We start from the raw sequence: 14,544 nt of genomic DNA, 5'->3' as shown, positions 1-14,544 counted from the left end.
TACATATATGGCACTACAACAGGCACTTCTCCTGTTACAGAACTAATGCTTTGTGAAATTCATCTGTAATACAAAACTTAAATATTTCCCTCAATTTCAATAAAACCAATATGCCTAATCTCAGATTCAAGATTAACATGCAATTAGATGACGCAACTGAATATACTTCCACACACAGCATTATCCTTTTTTTCCCTATGACTTTGCACAACCCAGTAATTGAATGCTGCCAGATATCAGACATTAAATACTTAGATAAAATCCTCACACCACTAAAATGAAGAAAAACTTCCTTTTATATGGACATAACACATTTTACTGCACTCTGTATTTTGCTAGCTAGACCAAAGCTAAACACTTAGAAGAACTTGATATTAAATCAAACAGATGTACAAGATCCCAAAGAGACCAGGTGCGTCTGATCTGAAGTGCTAGCTTATTTTAGGTACCTAAATGGCTCAGTTTATCACAGTATCCATTTCATAATGTTTTGAATATAGCTATTTGCACAATAGGCCTTTCAGAAAGGGAAATACAGATTACATACCCAGATTAAAGGACATAATAGCAGGGATAAAGCATCCATGCCCCAATAACAGAGAAGGTACCAGCAACCAGCCTGGGTGCTCTGCTGGGATCTGCTGCTGCCACCACCAGCACTGTGGAGTATGGGTCCCCTCCTCTTCCCCCAAAGATATGCATACACACAAACCTTAAGAACAAGTGGCAGCAGCCGCTCACGCTGTATCTTTTCCCTCATCCCACTTTCTCTCAATTGTTCAGATCTATGCCTGGATCTCTCTTTCTCTCCTCCATGTCCCTGCCCCAGTATTGCTGGAGATCCGCCTTTCCCATTTGCTTCACGTGGGACAGTGTCCCTCCTCCCCTCCCCCATCAACAAGGTCATTGATGAAAGCTCAGTGTTCCTGGATTCTGATCCCCACTAACCACTGTTGTTGAAGGGGATCTCTGCCATCACTTCCACCATGCCACCCCTTTGTTGCTTGTGAAGAAGAGGGAAGCGCCCTGTGTAAAGATTATGGAGGGAGGTGTGCCTCTCTTTTGCACATTGTGGCAGAGGGCGTGTTCAGAGTGTGCAGGATGGTAGTGGCGGTGGGTAACACTTAGCCAAGGTGTGGTGAAAACAAAGTGCTTATTTCTGGTCATCACCAGCTTAACAATATCACTTCCCGCTTAATAATGTCACTTCTGGTACTAGGTGTTAGGTGGGTATTGATGGATCCTGAGAGACTGCTGTTTAAAAAAGTGAGTCCCAGTGCTGAAACGTTTGGGAACCACTAGTAACAGACACATCCAAACATAGCTTATACTTGGTATATTTCAGTTATAAGACATTTTGAGAACCTGTCCTGGCTGAAATAGGGTATAATCAATACGTGGAGTGCTTTGAACTACATGTATACCAAAGTTTCAGCTTTTTAGGTTACATGATTACATAGAAGGATTTTAAAGAAATCTGGATACTCTGTGGCCAGGTTCAACCATCATAGCCCATGCAGTTACTGTGATTGAGCTTTGCACCCATGCACTTCCTTGATCTTGCCCAATTCAAGCATCAAGGCAAAGTATTACTATCAACCATGAAGTAAGAGAGGAAATGGGAGGGAGTAAAGAAAGAAGGGTATGTGTGCACATGACGTTTGTGATCGCAATGATCAAACCAGAATGTTGCTCTTTCCATGAGGCCCAAGTACCTTCTTATATGCAATATTAATTTGCCACAAACATGAAGAAAATACTCACGCTGCCCCCAGCGCCCAGTCCTTGGATTCAAGTAGTTTGGATAAAGTCCATTTGGTCGATCCATTTTTTGAAGAAGTTTACGAATATGCATGACCTAAATGAAAGAAAAGTTGTCACCACAGCTGCCTCTCCATAAAAAGTATAAATTGGGGTTTTTAAAAATTAATTATAAGTTTAAAGAGGTGCCTTTAAAATATGCACCAGGATCAGGGATTCCTTTAAATAGCTATTAAAGTCATAAGTGAACCATAAGTTACAAGTGAACCTGCAACAAAATGCTGCTGCTAGAGAGCACAGAGCTAACCTTGTCATAATATTCAGGGTTGCCAGTCAGATAGCTCAGGTGGACAAATTCCATGTGAAGTGTACCAAACTCAGAGAGGATACTGCTGCCCGCAGAAGCCCAACCCCAGTTGCGACCTACACCACTGAGAAAAAAAAGGAGGCATTAGGAAGGGTTCACATATCCACAGTTTTGCTCTTGGTATCATTCAATATCATATGAGAAGAGAGTAAGCAGCACAACATTTTTGTGAAAGGTAAACACTAAACAAGACAACTGAGTGCTAGAGATTAGGATAGCAGCAAAGCAATTTACATAATCCAGAGATTCAAAAAAGAAAACACTTTTGAAATAAATGCAGGAAAAGCCAAAAAAATGAACACACCATGACAGTGTAACACCACAAATTTGAATGTTGCAAACAGCATATCTGATAGACTGAAAAGAAACCACACGACATGCAGGTGCTTTAAACTGACTGCACTGAAAATTCCACAGCAGACCTTGAGCAAGCCTACTAGAGCATGCTTGCTCTACCCATTGTTTATAATGTGCTCCTCTCTCCAAATGTCATACCTTTTCAGATTCACCATTGCCCAAGGAATCCCTGTGGGTGTGTTGAAAGCAGGAAGAAGTTTTCCTGCTAGCTGCACTGCTTTTATCTTGAACACCTAACAGAGGAAAGAAGGGCAAACCATCAACCAGTTTTTATTTAGCAATATTTATATAGTATTCTGCCTTTCCACCAACACTGGCCTGACTTGCAACAAAAACTCTGAACATACTATTTCAAAACAGTCAGTAAAACATGAATAGAGATCTTGAAAAGTTCAATGTTGCTAAAGGACCAGCAAATAAAAAAATGTTTTTGCTTGGCTCTTATAGAACTTTAAGATAGGCACCTGATGAACATGCCAAGGAGAAGACTCCATAATGTGAATGTTGGTACAATAAGCCCACAGTCATTAACTGAGAACACAGGAACAGCACTAGATTCAGCAGCAGCCCCAGACTCCCAGATGAAGTACCTGGTCTTTAGGGAAAGAGAACCTTTTATGTAGTTGGTCCCCTAATAACTCTGTATCAACAGGAAGTGTCACAGATGGAAATTCTACATCATGTCAGCATCCAGTTTCAGCCTGCTAGTTTTTGTCTACTCTATGATAGTAATACTAACAGTATCTCACTCCAAGTCACTGGACAATTGCTCTCAGCAGGTATTCAGCAACATCAGTAATAATGGAACTTGACATGCTCTTCATGAGAATGTTAGGATTCTCCAGATAGTCATTTTATAATCTCTTCACACAATTGGGGGTTTCAATAATGCAAGACTCAAACCATAATGAATTCTACACAGGATTGCCTCTAAGCTCAGAAACTTCAGCTAGCACAGGATGCAGTAACCCTAACTGTGAACAGATACGGATCAATATTTACATATCTCACCAGTGGTGAAGTTCATTTCTGGGTCTAATGCAATGTAAACTTTAAAAAGCAAGGCAATTATATCGCAAATACAAGACCAGCTGGACAAATTAGAAATTTACCCAAAGTATTTTAAGAGCCATGAAGTGGGATAAGACATTTGGATTCACATTTGGCTAAGTCAATGATTCCATGTGCACACTCTTTGCTGATCCTGCCTCAGTCCAAAAACTACATCAGTACGACTGAAATGAGATATCAAACTCTGCAACCTGGACTTGGATAGATTGTTAGCTTGCAAAGATTTCCTTTGTTTTGGTGGCAGGGAGAATGAGTGTTCCCAAGATACGAAAACTCAGAGCCCTGGCTTCAGAGATTTCATTAGAACCTCTTTTTAACAAAATAAAGCAGAAGTTTTCAGATTCTAAATTCTGTGGTCAGTACTGGATTCTATGGCTTTTGCACTTGCACTGAACCTCTGAACAAGCTGGGTCTCTAATGAGGCTTGCCTATAGCCTTCAAGATCATGATTATTTTCCTGAACAGTTTCAAGAAAACACGGCTTCTGCTCCCTTCAAGCAATTTCTCCGATGAGTTGCACACACTTCCACAAATATAAAATAATTCACTTACCTCCTGTCCTGAAAGGTAATAGGCTGCAAGCAGACCACCAATGAAGCGGATGTTGACTTCAAAGACAGATACCTCTGAATTCTTGGAAGAAGGGAAGAAAGATACCTTAGATACAAAAGACTACTTTGCAATAAGATGCAAGCTCAGTGCACTTATTTTTGGCACACATTCTTGAAAGACGGGTGAAAAGGTATGATTTTCAATCAGTGACACCTACCACACACAAAGGCAAACACTACACTGCTCTAGTTGAGAATTCAGACATTACAGCAAATTTGAACTTATGAAAAACATGGGTGAGATCAGAGGTCAATGTCTCCAAATTCACAAGGCAATATAAGTTATAACTAAGCTTAAATATGCACAACAGAAACAATCACATATTAGTGTCCCTTGTGTCAGATTGCAAGCCCCTTGGGACAGGTATCTGCTTTCTTCTGCGTAAAGTGTCACCAACACTGATGGTGCTGTATTTTTAACAAAAACAGGCAGGCAGGCACCATTTGTTTAACAGGGAAGGAGATGTGCTGCAGAAAGAGCTGAGTGCATGCCTCATAAGAGTCACCCTTTTTCTCAGTCACAATAGCTCAACCAATTACACTAAACCATGGTTAACAAAGCTTCACAATGGTTTGGTGTGATGTCCGAATTGACCAACCATTGTCACTGAGGTTGTTTTTCCTCTGGGGGTCTTTTCACCACAGACACTGGAGGACTGAGCAGATGGAGAAGAGGAAAAGTAACTTGAAATGACTGCTTCTCTATATAATGGCATGCTTGAATCATGATTTGAGTTTTAAATTATGGCAAGTGTACCCATACTTTAGCGCAATATCTGAGATGTGAATCAATGAACTGCAGAAGTATGGGGAAGTCAATTTTCTTCTTCCTGACATATGCTCAATTAATATCTACCAGAGTCATGTTTGCAGAATTCCTATGCTGCCTAAGTGCTTTCCTATATCAACAGCTGCTAATATTCTGTGCCAAAACATCTCCTAAAGGGAGTCACCTTATATAAACAAAAAATTAAAATATGCAGAGTGTGCATTTGTTTTCCACATTCTTTAAACATTTAAAATGTTCTATAACCAGTAAGAACATCGTGTGAACATTATGTGACAACTGTTTCCAGTGAAGAGAAGATTGTTGGAATTAGAGAAGTTTTATGCCTGATCCTGAAGACTGCAGAAGAGCTTACACAAAGAGTGGAAGCAAGCAGGGCAGAGCTATCTAGTTCTGCTTTTCTTAACCTGTACAGATTGCTGTGCTAGGGCTACTGTGGCACAACATTCGCTGCTTTGTAAATAAACAGTAAATACAGTCTTCGCAAAACTGTGTCATAAAATCCCATTTTTAGTGGTGTTGCCATGAAGCAATGAACTTTTGATTCTAGCTATGAGGTCAATATGCGGCCACGTGTATATATGGTAGATATTTTTGGAAGGAGAAGGAATCCCTCTGCGCCAATTCAGCTTACATTCTGTGCGCATACAAAAATATGTACATTTTATAGTTTATTTTCAGTTTATTTTATATATACGTGTGCTTTACAATGAACAAGTTTTCAACTTTTTGTACAATTATGCTTTTTGAATCCATCGACACTGACTGCAGGATGGAGTCCCGTTTGGGGAGCAGGTGGGGAGAGACTGCCTCCAGAGAGTCATCGGTGTCTTCCTGCCCTTAATGTGAACTGAACCTCAAACATTAACACAGGGAAGAACATCAAGCGTTTTTCTTAAAGTGTTTCCAGACAAGAACTATTCAAGTAACATATAAAAGGAAGTCCCACTCACCACACTGAAATCAAGATGAATGTCAATCCACTCCTGCCCTTCCTTGAATTCATCCTGAAGGCCCATTATGTACAGGGTATCCAATGCATCTACTATGGTAGCACCCAGCTGGGAATTTCCTGAAGGCCAATAAATAGATTTTCCCTTATAAGTAGCTGTTCCACTCAGTGGCATCAATAGAGGGGTGTGGGTCACAGCAAGTGACACACACGGGGATGACACAACTACTGGCCAAAACTTTAAAAAACTTGGCATTTTCAAATAGTACTATCATGTTATATATCATTCAACGTGTAATTTCATGCAGAATGAAATGGAACAAACCGCACTGAATTCTCTTAATTCTATCAAAGGTTATAGACAAAAAAACCAGGGAGGGCGGGCGATGGTGCATTGCCACGCACACTGCCTGGGGCATTGCCCTGCCCACTGCATGGGAGGAGGTCCATCATGGGGGTGACCCTCTGATCTCCTGCACCCAGGATAACCAGACACCCTCTTTTTCCAGGACATGAGAATAAATTTGTGTGTAATTTTAAAAAGAGGGAAGATGGCCCCATTCCCAAGGAAATCAACCACCATTCTCTCATATCCGGATGCACAACTAAATACGCATTTTTTACATCTTCATTTGAATGCACAAGTCCTAGAACACAAAGAAAGGCACATGCCACAGACACAGAACTGCAAAACTAAACAGGTCTAGGTCTGGATGGTTGACTACCCAGAAACCCCATGCCACCTTCAGTTCCAAAATGGAAAAAGAGGCAGGATATAAAATGTAATAAAATACAAAATTCGCTGCTCTGCATCACTTTCAGTGGGATTTACATTTGGCTGTGCATTTCAATGCACAAGAGTATGAACTCAGTTGCAGCAGATCAGGAAAACAACCACAATGAACAGACAATGTGAAGACTGTGGAAAGTAGACTATTTAAACCTCATGAAATGGCAATTTTCCCAGCAAAAAAAAAAATCTATGAAAATTTAGCACACTACTACTTCAAATAATAATTGTGATTTATTAAAAGTCTATGATTTAGGGGGTTTTGTCCTGGGCTAAGACCAGGGAGACCTGGATTCAAATTCCCACTCAGCCATGAAGCTCATTGAGAAGCCTTGGTCCAATCACCATTCCTCAACTTAACCTACAGCATAGAATGAATTGGGAACAATAAGGGGAACCATGAATTCTACCTTGAGCGCCTTGAAAGAAGGGTAGGATGAAGACATAATTCAGTACATAAAATAAAATTGATGTGGATGTAGTAGTTATAACCAATCATCAAACATCCCACCTCTTCAGTACCAGTTAGCAAACATGAGCCCAACTTTTTGGGGTTGGAGGGGAGAAAGTTAAATAGCTGTTTTCAGGGACAGAAAACCACATGAGAAAAAAGATGGGAAAAGAGTAAAAGGTTAAATGGGAGTCATAAGCTGATGAAGTCAACTTAGCCTGCAGGCTCCAGAACGGCAGTCCTGCTTAGTACAGGACCACACTCAATGCCTGTCTGCTCCTTTCTCCATTCCAAAAGTGAGAGCCTCACTAGACGCAGCCATGTGAAAGATAGGGCTGTAAATTTAGGATGCTATATGTGGAGCTGGCTGTCTCCAATCTAGCCTTAAACAGGCAATGCCTCTTTAAAGAGTGACAAAAGTAAGGAGACCTGACTGGCTGCCTGGAGACAATTCTTATTCAATACAGATGACCAATAGCCCGCTGCAAGTCCATACTAGTTGTTGGTGACATTCTAACAGCTTGTGGACCTTATGAGCTACTATGACAATAAAGCCCTCCCTAGTCACTATTCTGCTCCATTCTAATTGTAACATATGAAAACAGAGATGTCAACAGTACTGTGGAGGACTACCATTTTATGTGGTGAAATAATCACCTAAGTACTTTGCCAAACCAAAATCTTAAAATCGCAATTGGGGCAACTGCCAATTCAGAATTCTATCCCTGAGAGGAGAAGGATAGAGCTCACAAATGGCCTTGCTAAGAAGTAGGGGGAATCTTCTGTGTAAAAGCAGGAGCCAAATTATGCAGGAGAAAAGATGAAGCAGGCAGGGGCGGGGCTTGTCTCCATGGTTAGGAAGTCAGGCTTATTATGTAACAAACATGGCTAGTGGTATATCATTGCCAGGTGAGGCTTTCAAGAAGAGCTTGCAATGTAGGAAGCAGAGTCAGGGCCCTGAGGGCCTAAGCTTCCACTCCCATTAGAAAAGAACCAAGGGACAGAATCTTTTTTACAAGAACAGGAGATAGCACATGAGGACAATACCCAGTCAAGATGAAGGAATGCTGCAGTTGGTCAAGAAGGGAAGCCTTGTGGCTAACCAGCTTGTGCCTGCTCTTTCTTCCACATGCTGCTACTCAGAACCCTGGCGTCATCCACATCAACCCGGAAAAGGGAGGCGAGTACTGTTTCCTATTCCCTTCGCAATGGATGAAATCGTATCATGAGGGTAACAAAACCAAAACCCACTGGCTCAACCCCGAACCATGGTCTCAGAACCTCACTTACTCAGCCATGTGTTGCCATCCCTCATTCTTTGGGGAGGACGGCATTGACAGAGGTGGATTCAGCACAAGAATTGTGTCCGTGAGGGAGGGCAACTGCAATCTCTTTGAGAATGCCAGACTCCACCAAATAAATAGAACGCGGGGGTTGTTGACTCTTGGAGGAGATGCTCCATACCCAACAAAGAACTGGAGACCCGGACACAACTGGGGTCACTGTGAGGAAATCACTATTCCAGGAATTGTGCTCAATGATGTGGACATTCTCTACTTATTGTTCAAAAACCTCATCAAGGACTTGCTATATAAAACTGGGATCATCTATCTGATGTCCATGACCATAGTCACAATAGGAAGCTACTGGGCAGGAAGCACAGAGAAGAAAAAGCAGCAATATACAGAAAACCCAAGCCAAACAGTAGAAGACTTCGGTGAAATAACAATGGATACCAACGTCTACTTCACATTTACTTGTACAGCAATGGTCACCTTCATGCTTCTTGCTCTGTATTGCTTCTATGACTACCTGGTGCATGCAATGATCGCCGTCTTCTCTCTATATGCATCTTTGAGTCTTTATAGTTGTTTGAATGCTTTTGTGAGCAAACTTTCATTTGGAAAACATGTAATCCGTTTTCCATATTTTCAGAAAGGTCTAGAGCTCAAACAATTGCTTCTGGCAATACTGTGCCTGTCTGTCAATGCAACCTGGGTTGTATTCAGAAATGAGAAACAGTGGGGTTGGGTTTTACAAGACATTTTAGGCATTTCTATTGGCATTTACATTCTGAGGACAGTTCACATTCCTAGTTTGAAAAACTGTAGCTTGTTTCTGTTAACTCATTTGTTTTATGATGTATTCTGCTTGTTCATCACCCCTTTTCTAACCAAAACCGGGAGATGCATTACAGATGTAACAGCTTTTGGGTCTTCTTACTCAGAAGACATCCCCTTTATGTTGAAGGTACCAATATTACCCTCAACATCAATGCCAGAAGACAATACTTTTACTGCTGTAGGTCTTGGAGATATCGTGCTTCCTGGTTTCCTGGTAGTCTACTGCCGCAGATTTGATGTCCAAGTGGACTCCTCAGGGGTCTATTTTCTAGCTTCCACTCTGGCCTACAGCTATGGTCTTTTGGTAACTTTTGTAGCAGCTACATTCTTGCAGGCAAGTCAATCAACCCTCCTATACCTGGTGCCCTGCATACTTATCACTAGCCTGGCTGTTGCTGCTTCTCGCAATGAGCTGATTATTTTTTGGACCGGTGTTGGTTTTGCCAATAAGCTGCCTCAACCCTCTTCACCAAAAGTCACCAATGGCTCAGACATATCAAAAAGTTCAGTGGAACAACAACAAGGAGGAGGAAAAGAAATAATGAACATCACATTCCATGAAAAGCCTAACAACTCCAGCATAGTCACAGAAAAGTTATTCAACCTGGAGACGGACTCTGAGGAGTCAATTAAATGCATGCAAAGTCCTGAAGAGCCAGTCAGTCCTGAGGAGCCAGTCAGTCAACAATGATGGCTACAAAAGAGACCTAGACACATGGTAGCCAAATTCTGGGAAATACAAGCAAAAAAACAGCTCACGTGCACACCATGGGAGCATAATGTGCAACACACTGTTCACTTCAAGTTGATCAAATGCCTGTTGATCAAGTGACCATTAAACCTCATTTGGAAATGAAAAGTATTTCACGTGAGTTATGGAATTCTTTGCTACTAGCTCAGGTGGCTTTCCAGGGGGAGGAGAGGTTTATCACTGGTGATTAGTCGTGATGGCTATATGCAAAACTTCCATATTCAGACACAGTATTTTGCTAAATAGCAGTTGTGGGGAAATAGCAGGGAATGCTTTTGACTTCATGCTCTGCTTATGGGCTTCCCTCAGGCATTTAGTTGGACACTGGCAGGAAACAGAATGCTTTCTCCATAAAACCTTTGTCTGATCCAGCAGGGCTTTTCTTGTGTTTGCAAATACACAACAGCTCCTTCCCCGAAAAGAGGTTTCTCACAATGACAATGGCCATTTTTTTTGTGGAAAGCAGAATCCTTTTGGAAAGCAACAATCTGACAAAGAGCATGTGCTGAAGTATTTTGTCCTCAGTTAAATCACTGATTAAAATAGCAATTTGAAACCCCATTGCCTTAGTAATGCATAACTGATTTTCACCAAGACAGCAAGACGCCTGCAATATCCTTGAACCTAATAAGCTAAACCAGGAAACTTAGGGTAAACAGAGGCAATTACCTTGGATTGGCAAAAAAAAATTGGTAGGAAACAAATGACGCCTGCACCTAAAAGCAAGCTTTTAAAATTTCTATCATTCTTCATTAAAATTTTCTGAAGTTTGGTAAGATTAGACCCCTCATCCAACATTCCCCATATCAAATATCATATCATAAAGACAAAATTGTTTAGTTGGATAATGATGATAATGTTCAATCTTTCCAATGATTACTAAAAATATTTATATACTGTTATCAACAAAAATTTACACAACAGTTAAAAAAGCAAAACAAATCATAGAAGGTGGAAAAGTTCAGAATGGTAAAAAAATAAACTTTGAAAGCATATTACAACTACATTAAAATTGAAAAAAATAATACAGTCAGGTCACATCTTACGAGGGATTAGCTTCTGAAGGCCACACATATGATAAAAATTGAGTATAGTCAAAACTACCCCAAATCAAAAAAATATGCATCGTATTTTTAAAAACTAAAATCATACAATGAGACATAGATTGGAACTGAGACAGCTGAGGGAAAAGCGGATTCATTCTCCCATCTCAGACTCACTCTGGTACATATACTTAGTGAGCAGAATGGTGGCCAGAACTGACTGTATTATTTGAGCTGGAGGTTCCCAAAGCGTGTGTCACAATGCCTTAGGGTGGCATGGCACACTCACAGGTGCACCACAGGATGTTCCCAGTGGCTCCTCCTACCTATTCACCTGGGTACTGCCTTCTTAGATCTCTCAAAATCTTGTGAGATCCAAGATGGTGGTACCCAAATCTTGCAAGAGCCAAGAAGAGACCGTGCCAATGTCACGACCTAGATTAAATTTGGGAATCAACTATTTAAACATTTAAACTAGCGGTTCCCAAACTGTGGATCGGGACCCACTGGTGGGTCTCAACCTGATTTTGGGTGGGTCACGAAAGGCTGGGCAGAGCCACTAATGTAAACACAGGTGATGGCAAGATCAGATAACTAACTGCCTCAAACCCTGAGGCAAAAAATCAGAAAGCTGCTAATTACCCTGCAAACAGATCAGATCCTGGAGTTTGTAAGTAAATATAAAGAGTGTCTTAGGGCCCAATTCTATCCAATCTTCCAGCACCAATACAGCTGCAATACAGCCCCAAGGTAAGGAAACAAATGTTCCCTTTCCTTGAGGAGGCCTCTATAACTGCTCCCCCACCGCAAGATGCAGCACACACACTGTACTCACAGTTGCATCAGTACTGGAAAATTGGATTAGACTGGGCCCTTAGTGGATACCCACTAATAAAGAATTCCCAAAAAACCAGAATATTTTTTTTAAATTTTATTTTTCTGGGGAGAATTGGAAAAGGAAGGAGAGCACTTACTAAAATTCAATAGGGCAGCTTCATTATGAGAAATGGATTGAGTTTTTTGGTAAATAAAGAAACAAATAAAAACATTTCTTTCTAAATCTCCTTCTTTTAAAGTCTCATAAACCTAAGTGGGTCCCAATAAGAGTATCATTTTTAAAAGTGGGTTCTGATGCTAAAAATTTTGGGAATCCCCGATTCAAGCTGTTCTCTCTTTTCTGCTAAGCATATATACTTGAATTTCCATAAGTAATACACACATATGATGTGACCTGATTGTATCTGCCAGGCTTTGTGCCAAATAAATCAACATTGTGATAAGCTATGGACAGTTCAGCTCAAGAAGCTCAAGCACCATATCGAGCTCAATAGGGTTTGAACTGTAAATCATACACTAGCTCCAGCCTCTCGGCACCAATGACTGCTGGTAGAGGCGATACTGCACTCACATAATCCATAAGCCTCCTTGCCTACAGTGCCAGTAATATCAAACCAGTGCTACTGTTTAACATCAAACTTCTAGATGCGCTGCTCTCCATTCATCCGAGCAACTTGTCACTGAGGGAAGCCACCAGGTTCTCCCTCTGCACTGCCAGCTATTAGCTCACTTGCTCTCTGACCAACTGCAGACTGCCCAACACATGCACAAGTTTCTTTTCTGCTTTGGGGTCTGAGAGTCTTGCACATCAAATCTTTGGAGCCCTGACCTCCAGCCTGATTAAGAATCCAGTCCCACTGCTAAGAATTAACTCATTCTTTTGCCTTAAACCCTATATTAACCTAAAAATCCACAAAAGTCAGTCTCAAAAACTCTGAGATGCACATGCATGGACACACACCTATCCACTCACCCAAATGTCTCAATTATTAACAACTCTTCATTTCTATTGCTTTTCAAGTGAGAGAACTGAGGCTTTAAAAATACCATCCTCACTTCAAAGTACCAGGTAACAAACAGAGGCTAAAGATAAAAGTGCATTTTCATGGTCGCTTGCTGCATGCAATACATCCACAGAACTCCAGGCAGTGTGGTGAAGTGGCACATGCATGAGTTACAGGAAATCCATGCATTAAAAAAAAGATGTTGTTAACCTATAAAGAAGGGGCATCATTTCAGACTGGGGAGAAGGGCAATCAAAAGGATCTGAGCAGAAGGGATTCAGAAGCCCTGCTCTTGGAAATTTATTTCCAAAAATCCCTCAAAAACACACACAAAAGTAATGCATTTTAAAAGGTTTTCTTGCTACTTCATAAAAACATAAGAAGAGCCCTGCTGGATCAAGCCAAAGGCCCATCACACGGTGACCCACCAGATGCCTCGGGGGTACACAAGACAACAAGATACTTGTATCCTGTACTCCCTTACATCTAGCATTCAGAGATATCATTCCTCCAAACGTCCTGAAAAGTGAACTTATGAAGCTACCTCATACTAAGTAAGACTGGTAATCTATTAGCTGTCTGACCTGCCTGGCAGCAGTTCCCTGGGACTGCGGACAGGTGTACTTTCCTAGCCCCACCTGGAGCTGCCAAAAACTAAACCCAAGATCCTCTGTATGCAAACCATGCACTCTACACACCCATTCCTGCCACAGGAATTCACAAATTTCATGCATTTTTCATATGTGGAAAATAATCATATCTGAAACACAGAGGAGATGAGGGCAACTGCTCCCAGCCCTCTCTTCAACAGCAGCTATGCAAAACACAAAGTAACTGCTGCACACTCTCATGAAGCTCACTGGAGGCCTTTGGGCAAATCACTCTCTTTCAACCTAGGCTACTTCAGAAGGCTGCTGCCAGAATGAAATGCTGCTCTGATCTCCTGGGAGGAAAAACAGAACAAAAACTAAATGGCATATTAGCCACCAAAAGCTTTTCCCACATCAAGCCTACAGCACATCTCTTTCCTTTCTCACCGCTCTTCCATGGAATAGGCAAGATTATCAGAGACCCCGGACAGGTTGAAAAGTTTGAAACTACATAAAATGCCTCATTAAAGAGACCCATACATAAGAACAAGGCAATTTCTCATTTCTGTAGAAAAGGAAATCAGGGAGCAAACTGCAAAAATAAGCAGATTCTGTCAATGTACCATTTTTAAAAAAATGTATTTAAGCTTGCCATAGTACTATAATCTGCATCCAAAATGCCTAGAAGGAAGAGCAAAATATGGCTATCATAAAAAGAGAATCAGAGCACTCTGCCATGTTTTTGAATGAAAGGAAGTTTGTGGCCAACAACTCTCTGCCTCCTGATTACCTAAATAAGCCAAGGTAAGGCTGAATGGCTGTGGTGGCAAATGCTTCATTAAGGGGGAGGGGAATATTGTACCTACTTTGTTGAAACAAGAAGTGGCAAAACCACTTCTTAAAAATCCTGTGCTGGATCCTACTGACCCAAGAAATTACTGGCCAATCTTTGTGGTCAAAGTACTCAAATTAGGTAGTAGCAACCCAATTCCAGGCTTATTCAAATGAAATGGTTACCTTGATCTGTATCAGTCTGAATTCAGAGCTCC

At 41.1% G+C, this 14,544-nt stretch overlaps 1 protein-coding gene and 1 pseudogene across 1 annotated transcript in view; one reads left to right on the top strand and one right to left on the bottom strand.

The window, feature by feature from the left end:
- The window catches only part of MAN1A2 (mannosidase alpha class 1A member 2), a 53,588-nt gene that overhangs the window by 15,545 nt on the left and 23,499 nt on the right, over nt 1–14,544 (bottom strand). The window contains exons 4-8 of the mRNA XM_066615067.1: nt 5,908–6,026; nt 4,109–4,189; nt 2,624–2,718; nt 2,069–2,192; nt 1,765–1,858 (exon numbers count right to left, since the gene is read on the bottom strand). Coding sequence (XP_066471164.1) covers nt 1,765–1,858; nt 2,069–2,192; nt 2,624–2,718; nt 4,109–4,189; nt 5,908–6,026 — 513 coding nt within the window. The remainder of the gene's footprint in view (nt 1–1,764; nt 1,859–2,068; nt 2,193–2,623; nt 2,719–4,108; nt 4,190–5,907; nt 6,027–14,544) is intronic.
- On the top strand, nt 8,204–9,961 carry LOC136641111 (signal peptide peptidase-like 2B pseudogene; annotated as a pseudogene).

The sequence above is a fragment of the Tiliqua scincoides genome, chromosome 2 (assembly GCF_035046505.1).
Source record: "Tiliqua scincoides isolate rTilSci1 chromosome 2, rTilSci1.hap2, whole genome shotgun sequence".
Taxonomy (NCBI): Eukaryota; Metazoa; Chordata; class Lepidosauria; order Squamata; family Scincidae; genus Tiliqua; species Tiliqua scincoides.
Note: the sequence above shows the minus strand (reverse complement) of the source record. Positions and strands in the feature narration are given on the sequence as shown.